The 20,450-nt window shown below is 49.9% G+C and overlaps 7 protein-coding genes across 7 annotated transcripts; 2 read left to right on the forward strand and 5 right to left on the reverse strand.

Annotated features, from left to right (window-relative positions):
• Positions 1 to 90: 90 nt before the first annotated feature.
• On the reverse strand, positions 91 to 3,774 carry N7447_002105 (VWA and PH domain-containing RING finger protein; the record flags this gene model as incomplete). Its single annotated transcript, XM_057226381.1, has 3 exons — positions 91 to 2,945; positions 3,002 to 3,481; positions 3,675 to 3,774. The coding sequence occupies 3 exons, from the start codon at positions 3,772 to 3,774 to the stop codon at positions 91 to 93; spliced, it is 3,435 nt and encodes a 1,144-aa protein (XP_057090397.1).
• A 3,350-nt stretch (positions 3,775 to 7,124) lies between these two features.
• On the reverse strand, positions 7,125 to 7,802 carry N7447_002106 (uncharacterized protein; the record flags this gene model as incomplete). The annotated part of the gene is made up of 1 exon (XM_057226382.1): positions 7,125 to 7,802. One exon carries the CDS (start codon positions 7,800 to 7,802, stop codon positions 7,125 to 7,127), a length of 678 nt encoding a protein of 225 aa, XP_057090398.1.
• A 923-nt stretch (positions 7,803 to 8,725) lies between these two features.
• N7447_002107 (pyruvate dehydrogenase (acetyl-transferring) subunit E1 alpha) lies at positions 8,726 to 10,157 on the forward strand (the record flags this gene model as incomplete). Its single annotated transcript, XM_057226383.1, has 4 exons — positions 8,726 to 8,848; positions 8,935 to 9,068; positions 9,128 to 9,582; positions 9,652 to 10,157. The coding sequence occupies 4 exons, from the start codon at positions 8,726 to 8,728 to the stop codon at positions 10,155 to 10,157; spliced, it is 1,218 nt and encodes a 405-aa protein (XP_057090399.1).
• A 398-nt stretch (positions 10,158 to 10,555) lies between these two features.
• On the reverse strand, positions 10,556 to 12,058 carry N7447_002108 (uncharacterized protein; the record flags this gene model as incomplete). Its single annotated transcript, XM_057226384.1, has 1 exon — positions 10,556 to 12,058. One exon carries the CDS (start codon positions 12,056 to 12,058, stop codon positions 10,556 to 10,558), a length of 1,503 nt encoding a protein of 500 aa, XP_057090400.1.
• A 903-nt stretch (positions 12,059 to 12,961) lies between these two features.
• On the reverse strand, positions 12,962 to 14,446 carry N7447_002109 (mitochondrial 37S ribosomal protein uS4m; the record flags this gene model as incomplete). Its single annotated transcript, XM_057226385.1, has 3 exons — positions 12,962 to 13,855; positions 13,917 to 14,348; positions 14,411 to 14,446. The coding sequence occupies 3 exons, from the start codon at positions 14,444 to 14,446 to the stop codon at positions 12,962 to 12,964; spliced, it is 1,362 nt and encodes a 453-aa protein (XP_057090401.1).
• A 1,077-nt stretch (positions 14,447 to 15,523) lies between these two features.
• Positions 15,524 to 17,783, reverse strand: N7447_002110 (uncharacterized protein; the record flags this gene model as incomplete). The annotated part of the gene is made up of 2 exons (XM_057226386.1): positions 15,524 to 17,302; positions 17,352 to 17,783. 2 exons carry the CDS (start codon positions 17,781 to 17,783, stop codon positions 15,524 to 15,526), a joined length of 2,211 nt encoding a protein of 736 aa, XP_057090402.1.
• A 415-nt stretch (positions 17,784 to 18,198) lies between these two features.
• Positions 18,199 to 19,703, forward strand: cds1 (phosphatidate cytidylyltransferase; the record flags this gene model as incomplete). The annotated part of the gene is made up of 4 exons (XM_057226387.1): positions 18,199 to 18,352; positions 18,408 to 18,770; positions 18,824 to 19,614; positions 19,665 to 19,703. The coding sequence occupies 4 exons, from the start codon at positions 18,199 to 18,201 to the stop codon at positions 19,701 to 19,703; spliced, it is 1,347 nt and encodes a 448-aa protein (XP_057090403.1).
• Between the last annotated feature and the right edge of the window lie 747 nt (positions 19,704 to 20,450).

A 20,450-nucleotide genomic window follows, 5' to 3' on the forward strand; every position in this document is an offset into this window, starting at 1 on the left:
AAGTCGGGAATAGGAGACAATGGAAAACGTTTCAAAAATCAAAGATAAGAGGGGAGAAAAGGACATGCTGAGTTGTAGGGAGTTGACTCCCTACTCCTCGGTCAAGGCATCATCGCCAGTCTCACGCCAGTCTTGGGATCGCTCCGTCAACCGACGCACACCGGAGACACGCTGGGCCCAATGCGCTTCGGAAGGAGTGCGGAAGGTGTAGGCGCGCTGTGAGGAGATCACGCCAATGCTTTGTAGCACCGCCTTGCGTGAATCACGCCCGAAGACTGCCGGGTGGTTGATCCACTCCAGAGATGCTTCCAGGTCTGCGTTTAGGGCAAGCATCGTCTGAGCATCGACTGCAGAGGGTGGTGTGATGGTATTAGTATCGGATGCGGATGAATGTGTTCCACCAAAGGTAGACGATTTAGGAGAGGAGGGTGAGACCGGGGTGTCACCGCGGCTGTCGGCATCGCTGTCGGACCGGGAAGCGCCCGGGGGCAGAGGTGGTAGACCACCCTTGCCCAGGCCTTTGAGGATGCTGCGGGTTTCGTTGAGGAGATGCATCGCGCGATCATGCTGACCCCGAGAAACCAGGGTGAGGGCACGGGTCAGCATGTCGGAAGTAAGTAGCTCCATACGGCGTTGCACGATCGAAGGGTGAGGAGGAATTGGAGGGGTCGAGGATTGTTGGCCCGTGGCCCGAGGGTTAGGGGGCAGCATGGTAATGGCCAGGAGTGAAGGGCGGGGGGAGTGGGTAAGATGGCCATCTCGGAGCAGGTCGCCGTAAGTCAGATCGGCCTGGATCAATGGGACCTCTTCAACACTCAGGACTCGTGACTCGTCGCCATCAGAACCACCGCCGAGAGCCTCCAACCCGGAGACTAGGCTCTCCCACGGATCTTGCGGCATGCTGTCCTGTGTGGCATTGTCGGGCTGGATGACAAGTTGGACCAGGACGTCGCGCTTGTCGCCGAATCGGAGATCTCCCAGTGCGGCTTCGGCATCTTTGCCAGTTGCGCGCTTTGTGGTGTGAAGAGCGCCGCTAATCTTAACAAACTTAGCGGGTGACCCTTCGGGTAAGCGGAGCTTCAACTTGACGTTTTGGTGGGAGGTTGTCTGCAACGCGCCCAAGCATCCAGCAACACATTCTCGCAACATCATCCAATCCTTCACATAGGAGTAGGATCCCTTGGTGCGGGTAGATAACTCGATCATGGTATCGGGCTTGTGGGTCAATCCAAGTCCAAACGAGTGGATACTGACCTTGGCAGCTTCCGCGCGGGAGACCACGAAATCAACACTTTCGGGGTCGGAGATGGAAGAGTCGCTGATTAGAAGAATGGTCGAGACGGGGTTGTTGAATTTGCGCTGCATCAGAAGATCCATGGCAACATTGGCACCTTCCACCACGTCTGCACGGAGACTCTTTTGGCCAACTGGCCGGATCGATTCGAGGATCTTGGACCACCCAGACCAAGACTTGGTGGTCATACCAACCAAGGGCACACCTCCACCACTCGAGCCAAACGTCACAAGGCCCATCCGGTCCCGAGGGCCCAGGTTGTGCACTAGGAATTTGAGGGCATCACGCAGGAGAGTAATCTTCAAGCCTTGCATAGACGAGGATACCGGAATGACGACGACAAGATCGAGAGGAATATGAACGGTATTTATGGAAGGGAATTCTGTGTCGGGGTTGGTGTAATCGGTAATGGCGGTGTTGATAGATTTCCCTGCACCGTAAGACGAATTGACAGAAGCCTGTCGTTGAATTCCACGACTACCACGGTAGTCATCCTCCTCCGGCCCCGAGTTGTCGTAGTCATAGTCATTCTGGCGTGAAATGGCCTCTGGGTGCAAATCGATCAGAGACCGACGCCACGTATCAAGCAGGTTGCGATTCCGGAAGCGAAGATAGAAACAGGGCAGCTCGGTGACCGAAAGGTTCAAGGAGAGAATAGGCTCATCTGGTGACACCTCGATGGACTTTAAATGCTTCTTAATCAGAATTGAACCCTTGAGACTGGAACGAACAGGCTTGCGTCGCCCGGTCGCATCGAATTGGTTCTGGTCAGCCGATTTCTTTTCCTTGACACAGATCAGCATCTCGCCGAAGAGATAGCATTCCAACTCCTGCCAGGAATCCCGATCCTTGCCCACGCGCATGTGTCCGTGGAGGCGCAGCTTGCCAAACCGTTGGAACTCAAGACCGTGCCAATTGTCGACTCTGTTGCGCAATTCCTCGGCTACTTCTTCTAGATTCTCCGTTGGTTCATACTGGATTGATCGAGCGTCTTGTCCACCAAATCGTCCCGCGTATGGCCCATCCGGCTGCGACTGTCCCGAAGGCGTGTGTCGTAGATCATCCAGATCAGGACGCCAATTGGCGTCTGGCACCTCGACCGTAATCAGACATGTGAGCGTCTGCTGTTGGCGGGATCGGTTCATAGTCGGAAACTCGCTTCGAACGGTGACTATCGGCGCGGGAATGGGATTCTTGGCCACTCCGGGACGAGGACTAAGATCTGATTCCATAGCCTGAACGTCGTAATCATGGCGCCGCCCACTGCTAATGTGTTGGCCTTCATTGTATTCGCCCGATGAGCCGGCCGCGCTGCCGTTCCGGGAGTGGGGTTGACGGGGATTAGAGCCCATCGTCAATCGCTCTACGCGCTCACGCTGGCTGCTGGTATCCCGGCTATCCCGTCGATTATAGGATGGATCTCTCGAGGGGTTGTAGGATAATTCTTTTGCTGAGGGGTTGTAAGACGGCTCCCTCGCGGAAGAGGTGTAAGGTGGTTGCTCTCGGGTACCCGAGGTGTAGCGGCTGCCGGCATCACTCGGTGGTCGTCGACTCGAGGCCTGCTCCCATGGAGTAGATGGGGTTGACAAGCCACTGCGTACGGTAGCGGTATCATGCGACGTCACTGAACGAACAATATTACTGATTTTCTCTGGGAAAATAACATTAGCCCTCTGGCTCCTCTCCACCCCCGCACGGGGGACATACCGATATCCAAGACGTTTCCACCGCGACTTGTGTCCAAGGCCAATGGCGCATTGCAGGTTGGGCAGTATTGTCCATCGCATTCCCGCAGGAATTCATAGAAACAGGCCTCGTGGGAGACATGGGAGCACGAAAGCTGCAGGACACGCTCGCCACGTAGGGTATGCTCCAAGGGTTCCTCGCAAACAGCGCATTCGCTCCCGACAAATGTCCTCTCCCTCCGCGTGTGGGTGCGATCTACCTCCATTGCGCCAGTGGTTCGTCCCGGTCTTGAATTAAATGATGCTGAGCGATTGGAATGCGCGGATTGACCAACGGGTTCTGGGTAAACAGAATAAATCGATCCAGCGACAGTCGAGGGTGCTCTTGTCCGGGTGAAATCGGTCTGGTTGGAAACACTGCTGCTGGGTCGGTCTATTACGCCTCGGGTAAATGAACGAAATGAACGGAGAGATGAACGAGAGGATGATTCCGATTGAAATTCTGTACATTACAGATCCCTGATTAGCATCCTTCAAGACCAACAGGCTGAAGCTATTTTGAAGCTCTAGTGTTGAAGATGTGAAGAGAAAGAAAGCCCCCAACACTCAGGGGAGGGTCTTAGTCTCGGGCATCTAGAACTGGCCATCATAGGTCTCAGATCTAGGACATTCCAAGAAGAATTAGAGACACTTACTTTTGGACTTTTTGGATCGACCTAGGAAACCCAGCTCAGATAGATGGTGAGTTGAGTTGTTCCCAGAGTTGTCCTCCGATCTAGGTGAACGTTTCCACATCGACTCAAAGGGAAACAAAGAGGGGGGGGGGGGAAAGGAAACAAGAAAGGAGACTCCAAGAAACTAATCAAAAATTAAATAATAAAAAAATTCAACACTCCAATATGATAATTAGATGAAAGAGAAAAAAAAATAATCTAATACAAATGGAGATGCATAGTACAGTACACGTTTACTTCGAACACATGGGAAGAGAAAAATACAATAGTTCCACTTTGGACCATGGACATGGAGGTGGAGATCCCTTGGATTTTCCTCTCTTTTTTATAGACATTGTTATACTTAATTATATAAATTAAATACGTTAATACAGTATAATGCTACCTTCATGTCACGTCGGATATCCGATCGGCCTTATACAATTTCATTTAGGGGATCTGATCCTGAAATCGGATTTAATTTTATGGAGTCGATGGAGTATTTATTTTTATTAACCTTTTGACTTATTGAACTCTTCTGGTATATAGCTCCGTAATGATAAATGCTTCCAGAAGTAATTCCGGTTCCTGTCTACACCCCCAAAAAGTCGGCAAATAACAAACCGTGGAAATCAAGACGTTCTACGGTTCTACGGTGTGGTGATAACAAGGGTTCGTGGATTTACTTCGGTTCGGATGAACTAGAATTTCCGCCAACACTAATTACCTGCAAGTCACGGGATCACAAAGCGGCGCATCAAAAATCCAGCGTATATCCACTCTATATTGGCTTAGCACCACGCTCTCGGAACAGTGGCAAATTTGTCTGTCGATCCAACGGGTTCCTCTTTGGTTCTGGAGAAAAAGATTATTTTTCAGCCGAAAATCATTCTGCAATGACGTTTCTCTTCCTACGGTTTACCCCAGAGCCCCAATTCTGAGAACCCCTGTCTATGATCGACAGATATACAAAAATTGGTACTCGACTTCGTCTTGAACGGAGCATCTAGACCTCTGCCGTTGATTGTATGTCATACGGAGTAAACGGTTCACTGTCACCCGCCATCCAAAAAAAAAAAAAAAAAAAAACTTAGTCAAATTGGTCTAACTCGCCTTCGCCTGCACTGATCTCCTTCCTCTCGTCTGCATTCGACACCGGCGGGGCTATTGTATTCGTATCACTCATTAGCGCTTAACTATCTGTCCTGGAAATAGGAGAGACGAAGCTAGGAGAAATTGATTTGCACATCATTGGACTCTAGCTCCCCGTTTATGGGTCATACCATGCCGTTGCCGAGGTGGATGCGAATATCATTTACGTTGTGATCAACATACTCTTGTTTTTATTTGGGTGTAGAGTGTCTGTGCTCGCTTTAGCTACTTCTCTATTGTCTCAGAATCATGGCTGGCTGAATCACCAATGGATATGGAGTACTCCGTATTGTTTGACTTCCGGAAGCCTGTCTTGACACAGTAGTAGATGACGATTGGCAACGCCCCTTTCGAGGTGGAGTTTTTGATATTGGACCTGTCGTAAACTATATACACCCCTGGCTGCACGTCAATCGTGCGTCGGAGAATTACCATGCAGGCTAATCGAGACTACAAAGAATCGAGATCGGAGTTGACTGGTAACAACTCCTTGCTCGTCCCTGGAGCTGTCAAGTCTAGGCATAAGGAGATACCCACATGTGGCAACCCTTCCTGATAGCTCAGTGGCCGCCTTGGCATAGACCATAAAATTAGCATATCCGAGTATTCTTTCCGCAATCTTGCAATATGTCCTGTTTTATTCATGCTTACAGCATCAGTTCTCGGCTCAGGAGTACTCTATAGGTGATTACAGCGCATAGATCGCTCAGTGACCATCGCCGTTGAAAGTTTCCTGAGCGGAGATAATGTAAACACAGTCTAACTCGTTTTATCGCGTTGATCCTTTCCTCCCAATTCTGCAATGGCAGGGTACATCATCAAACCAGTGTTTCAGAATGCGAACTGGTCGCTTCTGAAAAGACTTGCTTGGAAGTGACCGAATCACGACGATACCTACGATGTAGCATTAGCCTACTTTGTACATACCTAGGTGCAGGAATGCAACCATTTAATCCTTTAACAATTGAATCCAGCTGAGTGCGTTTACATGCAGGTCTCATTGGTCGGGCTGATCCCGAGACCCGATGCTCTCTAGCTGCGTAACACACTGGAGTCCTTGAAATTTTGATAAATCTTCACTAGATGCAGTAGACTGCAACTCCAGCTCCGTAGCACTCCAAAAAGGATAGTGCCATGCGCACACATAATGCAGATTGGCTATGAAAGTGGATTGTTCAAATCCTTTGAAATACCCCTTCATAAATCCTCACACGACCCTCACACAAAGCAGGTTCTACGCCAGGACCCCTGAAACGCCCCTGAAACGGTTCTCGTCTACCCGCGAAACCAAGCAGAAATATTCGAGCTAGATCCCTTCTGCACGGACCACTAGGAGTCTGTTAATCACCGTCTCAGCTGAATCAAGTCGGTGTTTCAGGTCTATCATGTGTGAGGTTTAACGCCATAGGCATCAAAATAAAATCGTGATATAACTTAATATGTTATGGATACACTCCAATATGCGAACTGATGGAGAAGTGACTAGTGGCTTATTCAGCTACCCACTTTAACCGAGTGCTAATGCATTAGGCCGCTAGCATTTTAAAGATTCATCACCGCTGTATATTCGAAGGGTAATTTGGATATGTCTAATCATTTACAGAGTACTCCGTACTTCCTTTGTATATTGATATATCTGACACGTATTTGCTTATGATGAGTCTTGAGTCGATATGCACGATGTATCTGTTCTTGCCTGTGTTCAACGGCTTTGGTCCACTGTGATGTATCGAATTCATACTGCAGATGTTTAACTGGCTCGCTTATAAACACATCCTATACAATAGATCGTGTCCACTGGTTGGCATAATAGCGTACTAACGTTTCATGTATGGGTATCCGATTGGTGCGTACGAATCGTGTTAGATCATATGGGCTATAACCTCAGTGTTCTTATACATTCCCTTGATCTAAGCTGTCATCTAAATCGGAATCATGATAACTGATGACATATGTTGTATGGGGTGACTGGACGATGTAGACTTTCTATGGTATACAACGCTTGAAATAATCCTTAACAGGAAGTAGCTAGATGAATGTATTAAATGTTTCTTCATTTGATGGCTATTGGCCCCAAATACAAGCAGCACTCAACGCTTGTTCGGGCATTGTAGGCTTTCTCAAAACTGAAGGGTAAGATACATGGGTGCTACAACCCTTAGAGAAACTTGGGCATCAAAGTCACATGTCTCAACTCATGGAGAAAATACGTCCATCGCCAGATTCCTTCACATCCCCATGAGTATCCAAGAGCCCAAATTCTCAGTTTGGTTCCCTGCGTCAAAGTATCCACAGCACTCGGTCGTACATCTCTGCCTCAGGACTGCCTGTCAGTTGCACCATCAGGTCAACTGACTCCTCCACTCCGATCCTGACTGTGCGGGTTTCTTCGAGTCTCACCACAAAGCGCAGTGCATCGTCAATAACAAAGTCCTCTTCTAGTCTGATCAACCCCCGGTAGTGAGCGCTGACTCTGTGGGCGTCGAATTCATGGAATTCGCGATTGTGGTCAATTGAAAGCGAGCCGAAGACGCGAATAGTCACCTTGACGTCTGTAAATTCCTTGAAGATATTGGCAAAGCTCGACGTGTCGCTGGTGATGGAGTCCCAGTGGGCCAACACAAATATGATGTCGCGGGCGTAGGTTCGGCCATACACGAGTATGTCGGTCATGGACTGGACCGAGTCGCAATCTGGATCCAGGGGGGTGATGGATTTATGAATCAATGGGCAGTAGCAGTAGGGTCGGTTCTCTAGCTTTCCATACTTGCGCTCAAACCCCTCCTGTAGCTCTAGTAGGGCGGGGCGAAGATAATACTTCAGCTGGCCGAGATCGTCGTACATGCGAGGTGCAGCGCCACGAGCAACGAACACAACCAGAGGCTCTGACGCAGGGCCAGCGGGAGGGCCAGCGGGAGGACCCGTAGTAAAGCTTGCTGTGGCATCGGATTCCGCCATATCGCGCTTTGTGCTGCTTGATGGTTCGTTAGATTCCTGTCTTTGGAAAAGAGGCGTGGAACAACGATACCTTGGTCACGCCGGTTCAACAACTGCTGTAGAGAGGAAGGTGGTGATGGAGGGAGAAAGCAATCTTTTAAATTGTGAGGGTGGATGGTCGACACACGACACCAGAGTAAACTGTACTTCCATTGGAAGGGTAATAAGGTCAATAAGGTCAATGAACCATCCTCTTGGTGCCTTATTCGCATAGTATTGAGGGTTCTGACGCCGCTGAAAAGGATTGGCGAGAAGGTCGTTTGGCCGCTTGAGGCTCTCGATGGTAATGTCTCTCAATAGCCTTGAGATCGGTGTCAATTACCCTTTGATATCCGTTTCGGGAGTGACTTGTTTCTGCCTCGTGGTCAAAACAAACACACTTTGGACCTTGACATATGCAGATCTAGTTGCTCGAGACTCTGATATCATAAGTGGCAATAGAATTATTATCATTTACCAAGTTAGGTTGTTGGTATTCCACCTCCACTCTGATATATCCCAGTCTTATATATATTCTGCTCTATAAAGACTATATTGTTTATTGATCTTGTTATATAGAGGCGCACTGAACCGTTGGGATCGGATCGGAGGTCGCAACCCGTAATGGAGTCTCAAGTAAACATAATAGAAATACCAATTCTTAGTTGGAATAGTTCATCTTGAGACCTTCAAGGGAATCATTTGCCAAGTATAAGAATATCCGAGCAAATATAGCGGAAACAATATCCAAGAGGTTGTTTCAAGCGTATCGGAACCGGCCTGACTTCCCTCACCGGGCGGGCCCGATCTGGAAGCTGACTAAGACGGCAAAATTGAAGAGAGTTGTTGGGACGGGAAAAAGGTGCTTATCATCTTCAACGTACCATCTCCAATTCCCTCACAAAATGCTCTTCCGTGCTGCGGTCCGTCAGGCTGCGCCTTTGAGGCGTCAGGCCTTCACTCCTATTGCCCGTCGCACTGTCACCACCGATGCCGCTTCCGCCAACGTCGAGAGCCCGGTGCCGCAGGTTTGTTGAGCCCTATCCGGAAAACTGAAATCTTCGCCGGAAGGTTTCCGGATTTCAATTGCTGATGATTGTTTGCGCTGTAATAGGAGGATGATAAGCTCTTCACTGTCCGTCTCTCCGATGAGAGCTTCGAGACTTACGAGCTCGACCCACCCCCGTACACTCTCGAGACCTCCAAGAAAGAGCTCAAGCAGATGTACTACGACATGGTCGCGATGAGGTACGATAATCACAACAGCGGATGCTTAAACTAGCCACTGACTGCTTGTTCCTTTGCAGACGTATGGAGATGGCTGCCGATCGCCTGTACAAGGAGAAGAAGATCCGTGGTTTCTGCCATCTGTCGACCGGACAGGAAGCCGTGGCTGTCGGAATTGAGCACGCCATCACCCGCATGGACAAGATTATTACCGCTTACCGTTGCCACGGTTTCGCTATGATGCGTGGTGGTACCGTCAAGTCCATCATTGGTGAGCTTCTCGGCCGTCGTGAGGGTATCGCGTACGGCAAGGGTGGTTCCATGCACATGTTCGCCGAGAACTTCTACGGCGGTAACGGTATCGTCGGTGCCCAGGTGCCCGTCGGTGCCGGTCTGGCCTTCGCCCAGCAGTACAACGAGCAGCCCAACACCTCCATCGTTCTCTACGGTGACGGTGCCTCCAACCAGGGCCAAGTCTTCGAGGCCTTCAACATGGCCAAGCTGTGGAACCTTCCCGTTCTCTTCGGTTGTGAGAGTAAGTGATTTATATCAAATCTTTACACCCTCGAAAACCTACAGATGTATTAACGATATGTCCCTCTAGACAACAAGTACGGCATGGGTACCTCCGCCTCGCGCTCATCCGCTCTGACCGAGTACTACAAGCGTGGTCAGTACATCCCCGGTCTGAAGGTCAACGGCATGGACGTCTTGGCCACCAAGGCCGCCGTCCAGTACAGCAAGAACTACACCATCTCCGGCAATGGTCCCCTTGTCCTAGAGTACGTCACTTACCGTTACGGTGGCCACTCCATGTCCGACCCCGGTACCACCTACCGCAGCCGTGAGGAGATCCAGCGCATGCGCAGCACCAACGATCCCATCGCTGGGCTCAAGCAGAAGATGCTCGAGTGGGGTGTCACCTCCGAGGAGGAGCTCAAGGGTCTCGACAAGACTGCCCGTGCCAACGTCGACGCTGAGGTCGCCGAGGCTGAGAAGATGCCCTTCCCCGAGAACACTGCCCGCAACCTCTTCGAGGACATCTACGTCCGTGGCTCTGAGCCCAAGTGGATGCGTGGTCGTACCGTCGATGAGACTTTCTACTACTAGATTGTTTCGCCCTATAGGCACTTCTGTGCATCATGGAAGAGCTTTTAATCCTTGTGTGAAGGCTCGAGAAAACATTCTTGGGTCGTTCTATCATTTATCTGTAATTTAGCCCGATGACTATTTTCTCTTATGTTTGTTTACCTGTTTTCTGTTCTAGAGTAGAGAGCAATTGCCATCGGCTGGGTCCTTGTCAAGTTGAGCGCATCAAATTTTAGGAAGTAGTCTTGTAATGTCTTCTTCATCAAGAAAGTACAAGAGTTCGCAGTCGATAATGGGTATCATATCAGGAAAAAAAAGCAAGAGAAAAAAACAGTAAAAGTACAAGCAAGAATAGAAGGAAATGAGACAGTACAAGGCCATGCCTAGAGAAGAAGTACCGGACTAAGACTTCATCTGCATCAAGCAGGCTCCTGTCTCAACATCTCAAGAATCAGGTCCTGAGTCCGCTGCACAGAATCCAGCTTTTCTTCCATCGCAATACGTTCGCGCTCCAGCTCACCTCGAAACTGGGCCTGCATCTCCTGCCGGAGCTCTTCCTTCATTTGTTCGATTTGAATGTGAGTGGGACCTTGCGATGGCTGTGACTGTTGCTGTAATACAGGCTGTACTTGTGGGTGCTGTGATTGCCGGGGAGATGCCAGAATCGGTGATTCCGAAGCAGCCTGCACCAGAGCCGAAATCACAGGTGAGGCTGCACTCGTATCTATACCACTCCCCGATGCGGCGTCTAAGTGTTTGTTCAGTTTTCCTAGGGTTTCGAGGACAGCTGAGACCATACAGCCATCGGATTGTGGAACTGGTGGGGTAGATATGGAGGGCAGAGGTGCGACTTGTGATGTGAGTTGTGGGGTTGAGAACATATTCTCGAAACCAGGTGGAAGTTTCAGCGAGGTGGTCGCAGAGATAGGGGTGGACGGTGACTCGAGGAAATGCGTGGGTGGTGCAGGGCCAGTAATTGAGGGCGAGGGCGTAGGGCTGGTTGTCGGGAGTGCAGTATCACCGACGGGGCTGGGGACAGGGTGATGCATCATACCCATGATTGAGGCGTTGACATCAGTTGGGCTAGTGGCAGATGACCCAGGCAGGTTCTGCCATGGATCCTGGTCTCCGTTTTTGGAATTCTGGCGCCAGGGCTGCGGCTGTCTACGCTTCTTAAGCTCATCCCGCTTTGCAATGCGCCGGTTCTCGGCTTCTTCCCAGCGCTGCCAAGTCGGAAGCCAGGCATCAACGGCAGCGAGCCATTGGGGGTTCATCAACTCCTCGGCCGTTGAGCCGGGTGCGTTCGAGCCCCGCTGTCGCTGGTCCTCGAGGAACTTGATGCGCTGCCTCGTGACCAATTCGACTTTGCGCCGCACCGAATGCCACGAGTATGAGCGGCCGTCGTGGGTGCGCTTAAACTCGTCGGCAATGGATATCCACCACTTGCACAGATTACTGCGGCTGCCGAAAGTATCTGCATTTCGGTTGCAGATCTCGAAGAGTGCTACTTCTTCTTTGGTCGTGAGACGTCTATGCTGCCGCGAACTATCGCCATCGAGCTCATCGTCGGCATTGTGGTTGCGTTTCGTGCCTCTGTTAGTGGTTGATCTTGACATCAGCCTTGATCCATCTCCTTCGCTGGTTTGAGCTACGCCCACTGGCATCGGCGCATAGTATATATCGCTTTCTAGGATACCTCCTTCCCGTGGATCACTTTCGGTTAGGTTTGTCCCCCCAGGCGTCTCTTCGCTGCTCTCTGATGTGTTATCGGCCGCCGTAGGTGGATTCCTCACTACCACGGACAAGGACTGGGAAGCTGGGCTGAACCCTGAGCGCAGGCCCGATGGTACCGTTCCAAAGGAGTTTTGTGCAGGAGAGTGATACGAAGGATGGCTGTATTCGTGTGGTTGAAGGCGCGTCATGGGGACAGCAGCTTGCGCAGTAGCAATAGTAGTAGCCGAGCAGTCGCTGTGGGAGACCAACAGTGCAAGTTGAGTGGTCTATGGGGTTCAGGAGATAGTCTCCTTAGTTCGAAGTAGTCACTCAGCCATCAATAAGGTGACAATAGTGTAGCAGACCAATGCAAAATGTCCTTGTCGATCTGTGGGGATAAAGATAAAGCTGCGATGGATTTCACCTAAGGGTTTTCGATAAGGTCCGTGCGCCAAGCATATATCTGGCTATACGAGCCTGTAGAGAGAAAATGAGCTTCAATTAAACAATTTGAAACATTAAAATCTGTTGATTGTGCTTAATTATATGTATTCGGTTGGATTATATACATCTTCGCCGGGTTTCTGTCTTCATTGCCTGCACGTTTTTATATTCATGATGTATATATAAATTGGAGCTTCGACCACCTCTAGGTAATTGTCTACAATTTTGATCATCTCTGTACTTCATGCGAGGCCCTTGTATCTCTTCGGGAATAAGAAGCCAATATTACATCAAAAACAGGCTATTCGGTATAGTATCCACCGATAATAAGCGGGCAAAGCAGCCATGCCTACGGAGTACTCAAAGAATCATACAAATGACTGGCCAATCTACCGCGCGAAACAATAGCATCAATAATATATCCATTTACAACACATCGTGGCTATGGTGGTACAGGGGGTGGAGCTGACACAAAAAGCTCCAAAGACAAGCAAAACAGGAACCAACACCATGGTCAACATGATCCAGAAATATGCAAAAAGGGACGAGGAGATCTAAGCGCCCACTAATACATAGATGGGAAGTTTAGGGAAAGGAAAATAGTAAAGTAGTAGAGACAAACAAGAAAGGGACGGGCTAGGCAGAGAAAGACAGGCCAATCGAATCCTCTACCACCGTCTCCTCAGGTACCAGCCATAAGCCGGAGTGGCAATGGACTCGCCAAAGGGAGTGGGCACCTCGGCGGAACCGGGGCGGGCCACGGGGTGGCGCAGGTACACGGCTGCACAAATGTTCTGGTTGACCTCGAGGTAACGCGGGATGAAGGCAAACGCAGACATGTATTGGCGTGGCTGCCAGGGGGTGGAGTAGGTCTTGGAGTTGTCGAGAGGGTTGTCGCGCATTTGAGTAAGAGCGCGCTGGAGCGTGTCGAACTCTTCGTCGCTGAGCTCCGAGGCATCGACATCATTACCCAGTGTTGCCTGTGCGAAGGCCTCGGAAAGCTTGTCGCTGACTGCGGCTTCTGTATCTCGCTTGGCGGAAACCACTTCTGTATCTCCGTTGTCGGATGCGAAGGCGTCTTCTGGACGGGGCTTCACATCCTTCTTAACTGGCTTCTCGCTCCGCTTGGCCTTGAGAAGCAGGGTCAACTGGGAGAATTGGGCCTCCAGGCTGTCTGCGAGGATGGTGCTGGACTCAGAGCGGGACAATACGCGGCGGACAGCTTGTTGGAAGCCACGGAGCTCCTGCTTGCGCTGGGGCGCGAGTGTATCCTTGCCGGCAGACATGACAGACTTGGCTTGTGCCAGTAGCGCCTTAAGGGTCTCCTTAGTATCTTCCTTTGGAGTCTCCTTGATATCTTCCTTTGCGGTCTCCTTTGACTCCGCCTCTGCGGCCTCGGCTTCCTCGGCTTCCTGTGACTTCTGTGATTTCGCCTTTCTCCGAGCCAATCGGCCCTCACGTCGCTCAAACGAAGTCTTCGTATGACCAGTAGCGTACAGGACTCGATCTGGGTCGACCTGAAAGAGGTCACCGGGGTTAAGGAGGTAGCTGGGGTGTTTCATCTAGCAACACAAAAGCGAGTCAGTAACCAAGGAAGTGGTAGCTTTCCACGGCGCGTCATACCTTTTGACCGTTAACAGTAACCGCTCCATGGATGACAAACTGTCTCGCTTGTCTGGCACTGCTAGCAAACAGAGCCCGGAAGATGGCCACATCCAAACGGCGCTCTAGGGGCGCAAAGGTCATGTGGCTGTAAGGTGTAGGACGTGTTTGGTAAGCGGACTTCCCATCCTTATCGAGACCTGAGCCTCGACCGGACGAGACTAGGGAACCGTCATCGGCGGCCAAGTCGGCGGCATTCATGGGGATAACACTGCGGATGCGATGGTTGAACATGCGTTTCCATTGTCCCTCGCGGACTTGCTCGCCGTGATAGGCACGGGATGCAGCCTTAGCGGACCATTTTTGCTGGAAGAATGTGCGATTGGCGGTCGGTGGACTGCGGAATCGTTGCAGGTTATACAGGTTGTATTTGCTCCATGATTGACGGATTTTCTGAACAGTATTTTGTTAGTATTTTGGAACTGGCGAAATCAAGTATAGTGGTAGAGACATACGCCTTTCGACAACGTATTGCTAGCTCTGTTTCTCATTGTGGTGATGCTGTAGAAACAATGCTGTATAGCAAAATGATATGTTATCCAGTCCGAATTGGCCGAGTCTCAAAACTTCAGGGCACGTGATGTTAAATGGTTGCCTTAATTATAAGGAATATATTACGCTGGTAACTAACTAGTTAACTAGTTATGCGTGATGCAGTGTTTGCAGTGGTTGCAATGTTAGGTTACCAAGTTTGTAACTATCTTATGTAAGGGGGAATTATAGCTGATTGGCCAATCAATTTTCGCTTAATTCCAGCCCCATGAAGATTCTGCCACCGCCCTGTAGAAAGTGTATATATAGCTGCCTCTCCCCCGGCTGTTCCTGTCCTTTTTCTTTCTTCTTCATACTTACCTTGTTTGGGTGACTGCGATCAACAAGGCGGTTCACCACAGGCTGGTCCCTGCATTGCACAGCGCGGAGGAACAGTCTGTTCAATGGCTTTCGGGTCATTGACAGGCGTATTCTTTGGCACCTCCATTCGTGGAACATTTTCTTTTTCATCAATTCTTGGGCCAGTGGCGCGAGGTTGGAGAAGAGGACCGTACTGTTACCCTTAAATCTAGACCTCGCAATGAAGTGATGCAAGTCCGTTTTTGTATAGCAATCAAGTTCTGATGCGGTATGATGCGCGCGCTCATCCCAGAGCGTTATAGATGAAAATATACTACCCAGAGCACCCCCCAAGTAAATTTCCCTAGAATGCGCGTGACCCTCGGTATGGTGCCAGGACTGTCTTCTCTATGTTAAATCCAACTGCTCTCTTTACAACATACTGCCTTGCCTGGTCCCTCCCCATCTCTTCACCGCTGAGTCTGGCATTAGCAGATGGACTCACCATTGTAAATGTTACTCCCGTTTGTTGGTCTCAAACCTCTCTTACTGGAATTATGTGTACTCCGCAAATTTCCGCTCATTTTTTGAATACTTTTAAAAGATACAAAAATTAAATTGATTTGGTATACGGTAAAGAAACATGCTAGTAACTCCAAAGAACACATCGCGCCATGTTAAATGCATACAAAAATCCCAGTCGTACAACGTTGAACATCTCCCCTATCTCCACTATGTCACTCTCTCCTAGAACTTGGGAATGCCTCCGCCAATGACTCTGCTTCTTGAGGATTAGTCCATTCCTCGAGTAGCTCGTGCGCCATATCAACGGTTTCATCATCAATACCCGCCTCTAGCACGGTCCCATCACAGAATGCCAAGCGAGTTAGCACAACGAGATGCTTCTGCTTGCTGCCAGGAACACACGCGAGCTTCTCTTGCATATTGATCAAGGGGCCATGTTGTCGCATGACCCCAAAAATAAGCCGCATAAGGCCATTCACTAACGCAACACGCAGGTCTGACTCTGGCGGGGAGGAGTAAAGTGCATCCAGCTCATCGTGCATCGACCGGAATAAACGGGCGAGTGCATTCGGGTGCAATGCGAGGATGGTACTGGCATGCTTTTGGGATGGGGCCATAGGGTTGAATGCAAGCGACTCCAGCAGCAGCAGGACCTCGAGGCGCATTGCGCAAATGTCGTGTGCGGTGTATGGCTCCACGCCTTCATCCGGTATCGCGGGCTCGCTCAGCATGTGCGTGAGGCGGTCCACAATCCACTTTTGCACGTCCAATTGGTCCTGGTCGGAAGTTCTGATTGGACCAAATGAGTCTGCACGAATACTCGTTGATAGGAGGTTCATCAGAAGCACAATGTCACCCAGTGGGTGTGAGGGGTGCAACATCACGAGAATGAACGAGATCCGGATGTTTTGCCAGAATGTCTCCATTGCACTCTTGATGTGCAATACTCCACAGGCAATCTGGTAAAGTAGACGCATGGCCCCAGTCGAGTCGACTAGGGGCTGCAGATCTGACTGTGGTGTCTGTCGAGTAATTCGTTTATCTCGTGATGCCGGGGCGTACTTGAAGCGAGGAACTGCATTCACTTCCACGGTATCTTGCAAGACTCCAACTAGAGGCGTGATCAGTTCGGAGAGAGGGACGTCGTCTGACATCAAACTATATTTTGTGATAGCTTCAAATCGGGGGACCGGCTCGTAGAATTTCTCGTTGAGGGCGCGCTGCCACAGCGAAGCGATCGTTTGCGTATATTCTGATACGTAGCTGCTCGGGTCGACACGAGCCATGACCTCCATAACGATGCTGGACATGGGTCGATGTGGCTCTGAGGGAAACGCAAGATTGGCCATCGCTTCGAAATCTGTTTCTTGGTTGGGATGTGTACGGTGGCTCAAAAGTCGCATCATAAATCGCTGGTTGCGACTCCCCTCTGCAAACTTGCGCTTCATCTCGTCGACTTCGGCCGGAGTATCAGTCGCATCAGTCATGATAAGCTCCACACCAGCGGGATTCAGCTGTAGTGGCACGGCGCTATCTTGGCTTGATTGCCGTTTGCGCTTTCCTGGACCTGTCGGCGTCGCTCGCTTAGAACGCGCTGCAGACTTGCTGGGAGACACCATGGTTATTTCGTCATCTTCAAATCCATCGCGGAAGGGAGGCACCCGGGGCTTTCGAGGAGTCACTGGAGCTTCCGTCTTGCGTGGTTTGGATTTGTAGTTCCGAAGCTGGTAGGCTTCATCCACGAGGTCTTGTTGAAGAAATACATTCTCTGTCGCCAGTACCTTGCCTTCGGACATGGCTGCCTCGATCTCTTGCCTGTGTTTCGCCATTCCGTCGGCCATAGATTTCCTAAGAGCCGCTATTTTCCGGTCATAGTCTTGTGTCATCGTTGTCTGCTTCCTTCGAATGATCGAAATTTCCCCGGCTTTCGTTTCCACCTGCATCCTCGCTTCGGCTAGCTCCTGTAATATGTGTTCTCTTTCTTGTTCCATCTATACAAGATTGTTAGAGTTTATGCAAAGAAGCTTTCAACTAACTCACCTGCACCAGGCGTGCATTGATCTCCGCAGCGGCGTTCCCTTGCCCATAGTACTCGTCCACATCCATGGCCTCGCCCAGCTGCTCATTGGCTGCAACGCCAGGATCCGGGGCCAGTACATGTTGACCATGCGGAATGGCATGCGGTTTCCCAACATTATCGTACACCTCGGCCTCCAATTCCCCCACCTCCAGTGTATTGTAGTCGTTCGTCAAGCCGGTGTGTAGACGGGGCGGCGGTCTCAGTGATCCAGTATTGTTGTTTAATGGAACTGCTTGAGCGCGGAGCACAGGGTTGCTGTTTATGGGATTTGTGTGGTACTGTGAGGCTGACACCTGGGTTGCTCGAAACGCATATTGTTCCAGCTCATACAACGTTCCTGGTGGCAGAGAGTCAAACTCGTCAGAGCCGTAGTCGTCGTCGTCGTCTTCCATACCCCCGCCATGAAGGGACTACCAGAGGGAGTTGGCGGGTTCTAGGTTCACGGATGGCTTTTGATCATTCTCGAGTTCGAGTGGTTCCGAGGTTGAAGAGAAGAGAGATAACACGGCAGTTCAAGGTACCTGGACAACAACACTGCACATCCAATTTCAATTTCTAGTCACGAACATAATATAAGTTCAAATAATTGATTCAATTAATAAAACCGAATAATACACCAGGTATAAAAGAACCAAGCAAAGGACAAAAAAGAAAAAAAAAGGTCAACACGGGGCTGAAGCTGAAGCTGACCGCTTTTGGCACGGCACTTCACATGAGCTCATCAACCTCTCATCCCGATGACCCTCTCTCTCTGCACTCTCCACTCCTGTTGCCCAGATTCTCTTTCTGGCCCCTTTTTCTTCCATCATGTCAAAATCTCGCCGTAATGTTAGGTTTCAACACCGGTTAAATGATGAGCGACGCCTCAGCGTGTCCGACGTCAGCGATGCGCCCTCAGAGCCCACTAGCCCCAGCAAAAATGGCAATGGGTCTAAACCGTCTACAATAAATGAGGAGGTCGGTTTTCAGTGGAGTATGGCATCGAATTCTAGCTCTGACATGATCTTTATATCTAGAATCCCCCCAGTCCGAATATGAGAAGAAGAAGCAGACCTTCATTACCCGGACGATATGGACTTTTGTGATGATCGCCGGTTTCTTCGTCGCCTTGTTCTCCGGTCACATTTATATTATTGCCCTGATCACTGGCATCCAAATCATCTCGTTCAAGGAAGTCATCGCTATCGCCAGTATCCCCAATAAGGAGAAGAACTTGCGGTTCACCAAATCGTTGAATTGGTACTTCCTGGCGACCACTATGTATTTCCTGTACGGGGAGAGCGTGATCTACTACTTTAAGCACATCCTGCTTGTTGACAAGGTTTTGCTTCCATTGGCGAACCACCACCGCTTCCTCAGCTTCACACTTTACGTAATGGGTAAGTGTCGAGGTCGACTGCTCCCCTTTTACCCTGCTAATCCCGGTTGATAGGATTCGTGTTCTTTGTCGGATCTCTGCAGAAGGGCCATTACCGATTCCAATTCACCCAGTTTGCTTGGACCCATATGGCTTTGTATTTGATTGTTGTCCAAGCTCACTTTGTCATGAACAACATTTTCGAGGGCATGATCTGGTTCTTCCTCCCCGCTGCGTTGGTCATCACCAATGATATCTTCGCATATGTCTGCGGTATTAGCTTTGGAAAGACACAACTTATTCAGCTCTCCCCGAAGAAGACTGTCGAGGGATTCCTTGGTGCATGGATCTGCACCGTTGGCTTTGGTTATTTCATGACCAACTTGCTGATTCGCTACAAGTACTTCATCTGTCCTGTCAATGACCTGGGCTCGAATGCTTTGACCGGTCTGGAATGTGATCCAAACCCGGTCTTCACGTCGCAACCCTACTCTCTTGAAATCTTTGGCGTGGACAAGACTTTCTGGGTGGAACCTATTCAGTTCCACATCTTGGCCTTCGCCACTTTCGCTTCTCTGATTGCTCCGTTCGGTGGTTTCTTTGCTTCCGGTCTGAAACGCACCTTCAAGATCAAAGACTTTGGCGAGTCCATTCCTGGCCACGGTGGTATCACTGACCGCATGGACTGCCAGTTCATCATGGGCTTCTTCTCTTTCATGTACTACCACAGCTTCATTGCTGTCTACAAGGCTAGTGTGGGCGATATCATCGAGACTGCCATCAATGGCCTTACAGTTGACGAGCAGCTCGAGGTCGTCCGTGGCTTGGGCAAGTACTTGTACAACCAGGGCGCCGTCTCAGAATCGGTATGTTTCCTTGAACCAATTACCATGATCATATTACTAACTTCTCCCAGATTCTGGATTGCCTTCTCACCGAACTCAAGCGTCGATGAACCTAAAACTATCCGGCATTCAGACTGAAAAACACCATCCAAATTCATGACACTCATCTTTCACTTTCATTTCCACCACTCGAGGACGACCTTTCAACCCCGCGCTTCCCCCCTTGCAACTCTCCTCCGATTGCTTCTTGTTTCATTCGGGACTTGATTTGGGTTCATCGAATATGCATGCAAGCCTTAATGTGTGCATGCGTGTTATGTACATACATGCGCCCCGCTCGCCTTACCCGCCTTTCAACACGGCATCAACACCCAACAAAATGACCCGTGGCAAGGGCTCTAATGAACCGGTGTGAAGACCGAAACTCTCCACGCCGGAGGCATAGGGACGACTTTTTTCTCTCTTCATTCACAGTTATTTCCCTGTACCTTTGTTCACTACTATTTTTTTCCCTTTTCTTCTCTTCTCTTTCTGATCGCCTAAATTTGATGACTTGTTGCTCGGTCGATCCTGACCTGGAGCTCTGCTATACTTGATGCGTGGAACGGACACATCCCTCTACAGAAGCGGTAGAAGAAGGGGGGATGGCGGGGGGTATGTCTGTGTTTTTTGCTCTGGCGGTCTTGTCTCTAGCTTCGCTGTTTTTGGACACGTGAAGGGAACAGACTGTAGATTTGTACATAGCTTTCAATTCCACTTTTGAAGCTGATTTCTGATTTTGGTTTACTCCATATATTGTTCCGTAAGAATGGGTCCGTATGTACAGTAAAGATCCATCACTATGTTGTCCTACAATG

Source organism: Penicillium robsamsonii, assembly GCF_028829455.1.
Source record: "Penicillium robsamsonii strain IBT 29466 chromosome Unknown utg000001l_segment0_segment0, whole genome shotgun sequence".
NCBI classification, from domain to species: Eukaryota; Fungi; Ascomycota; class Eurotiomycetes; order Eurotiales; family Aspergillaceae; genus Penicillium; species Penicillium robsamsonii.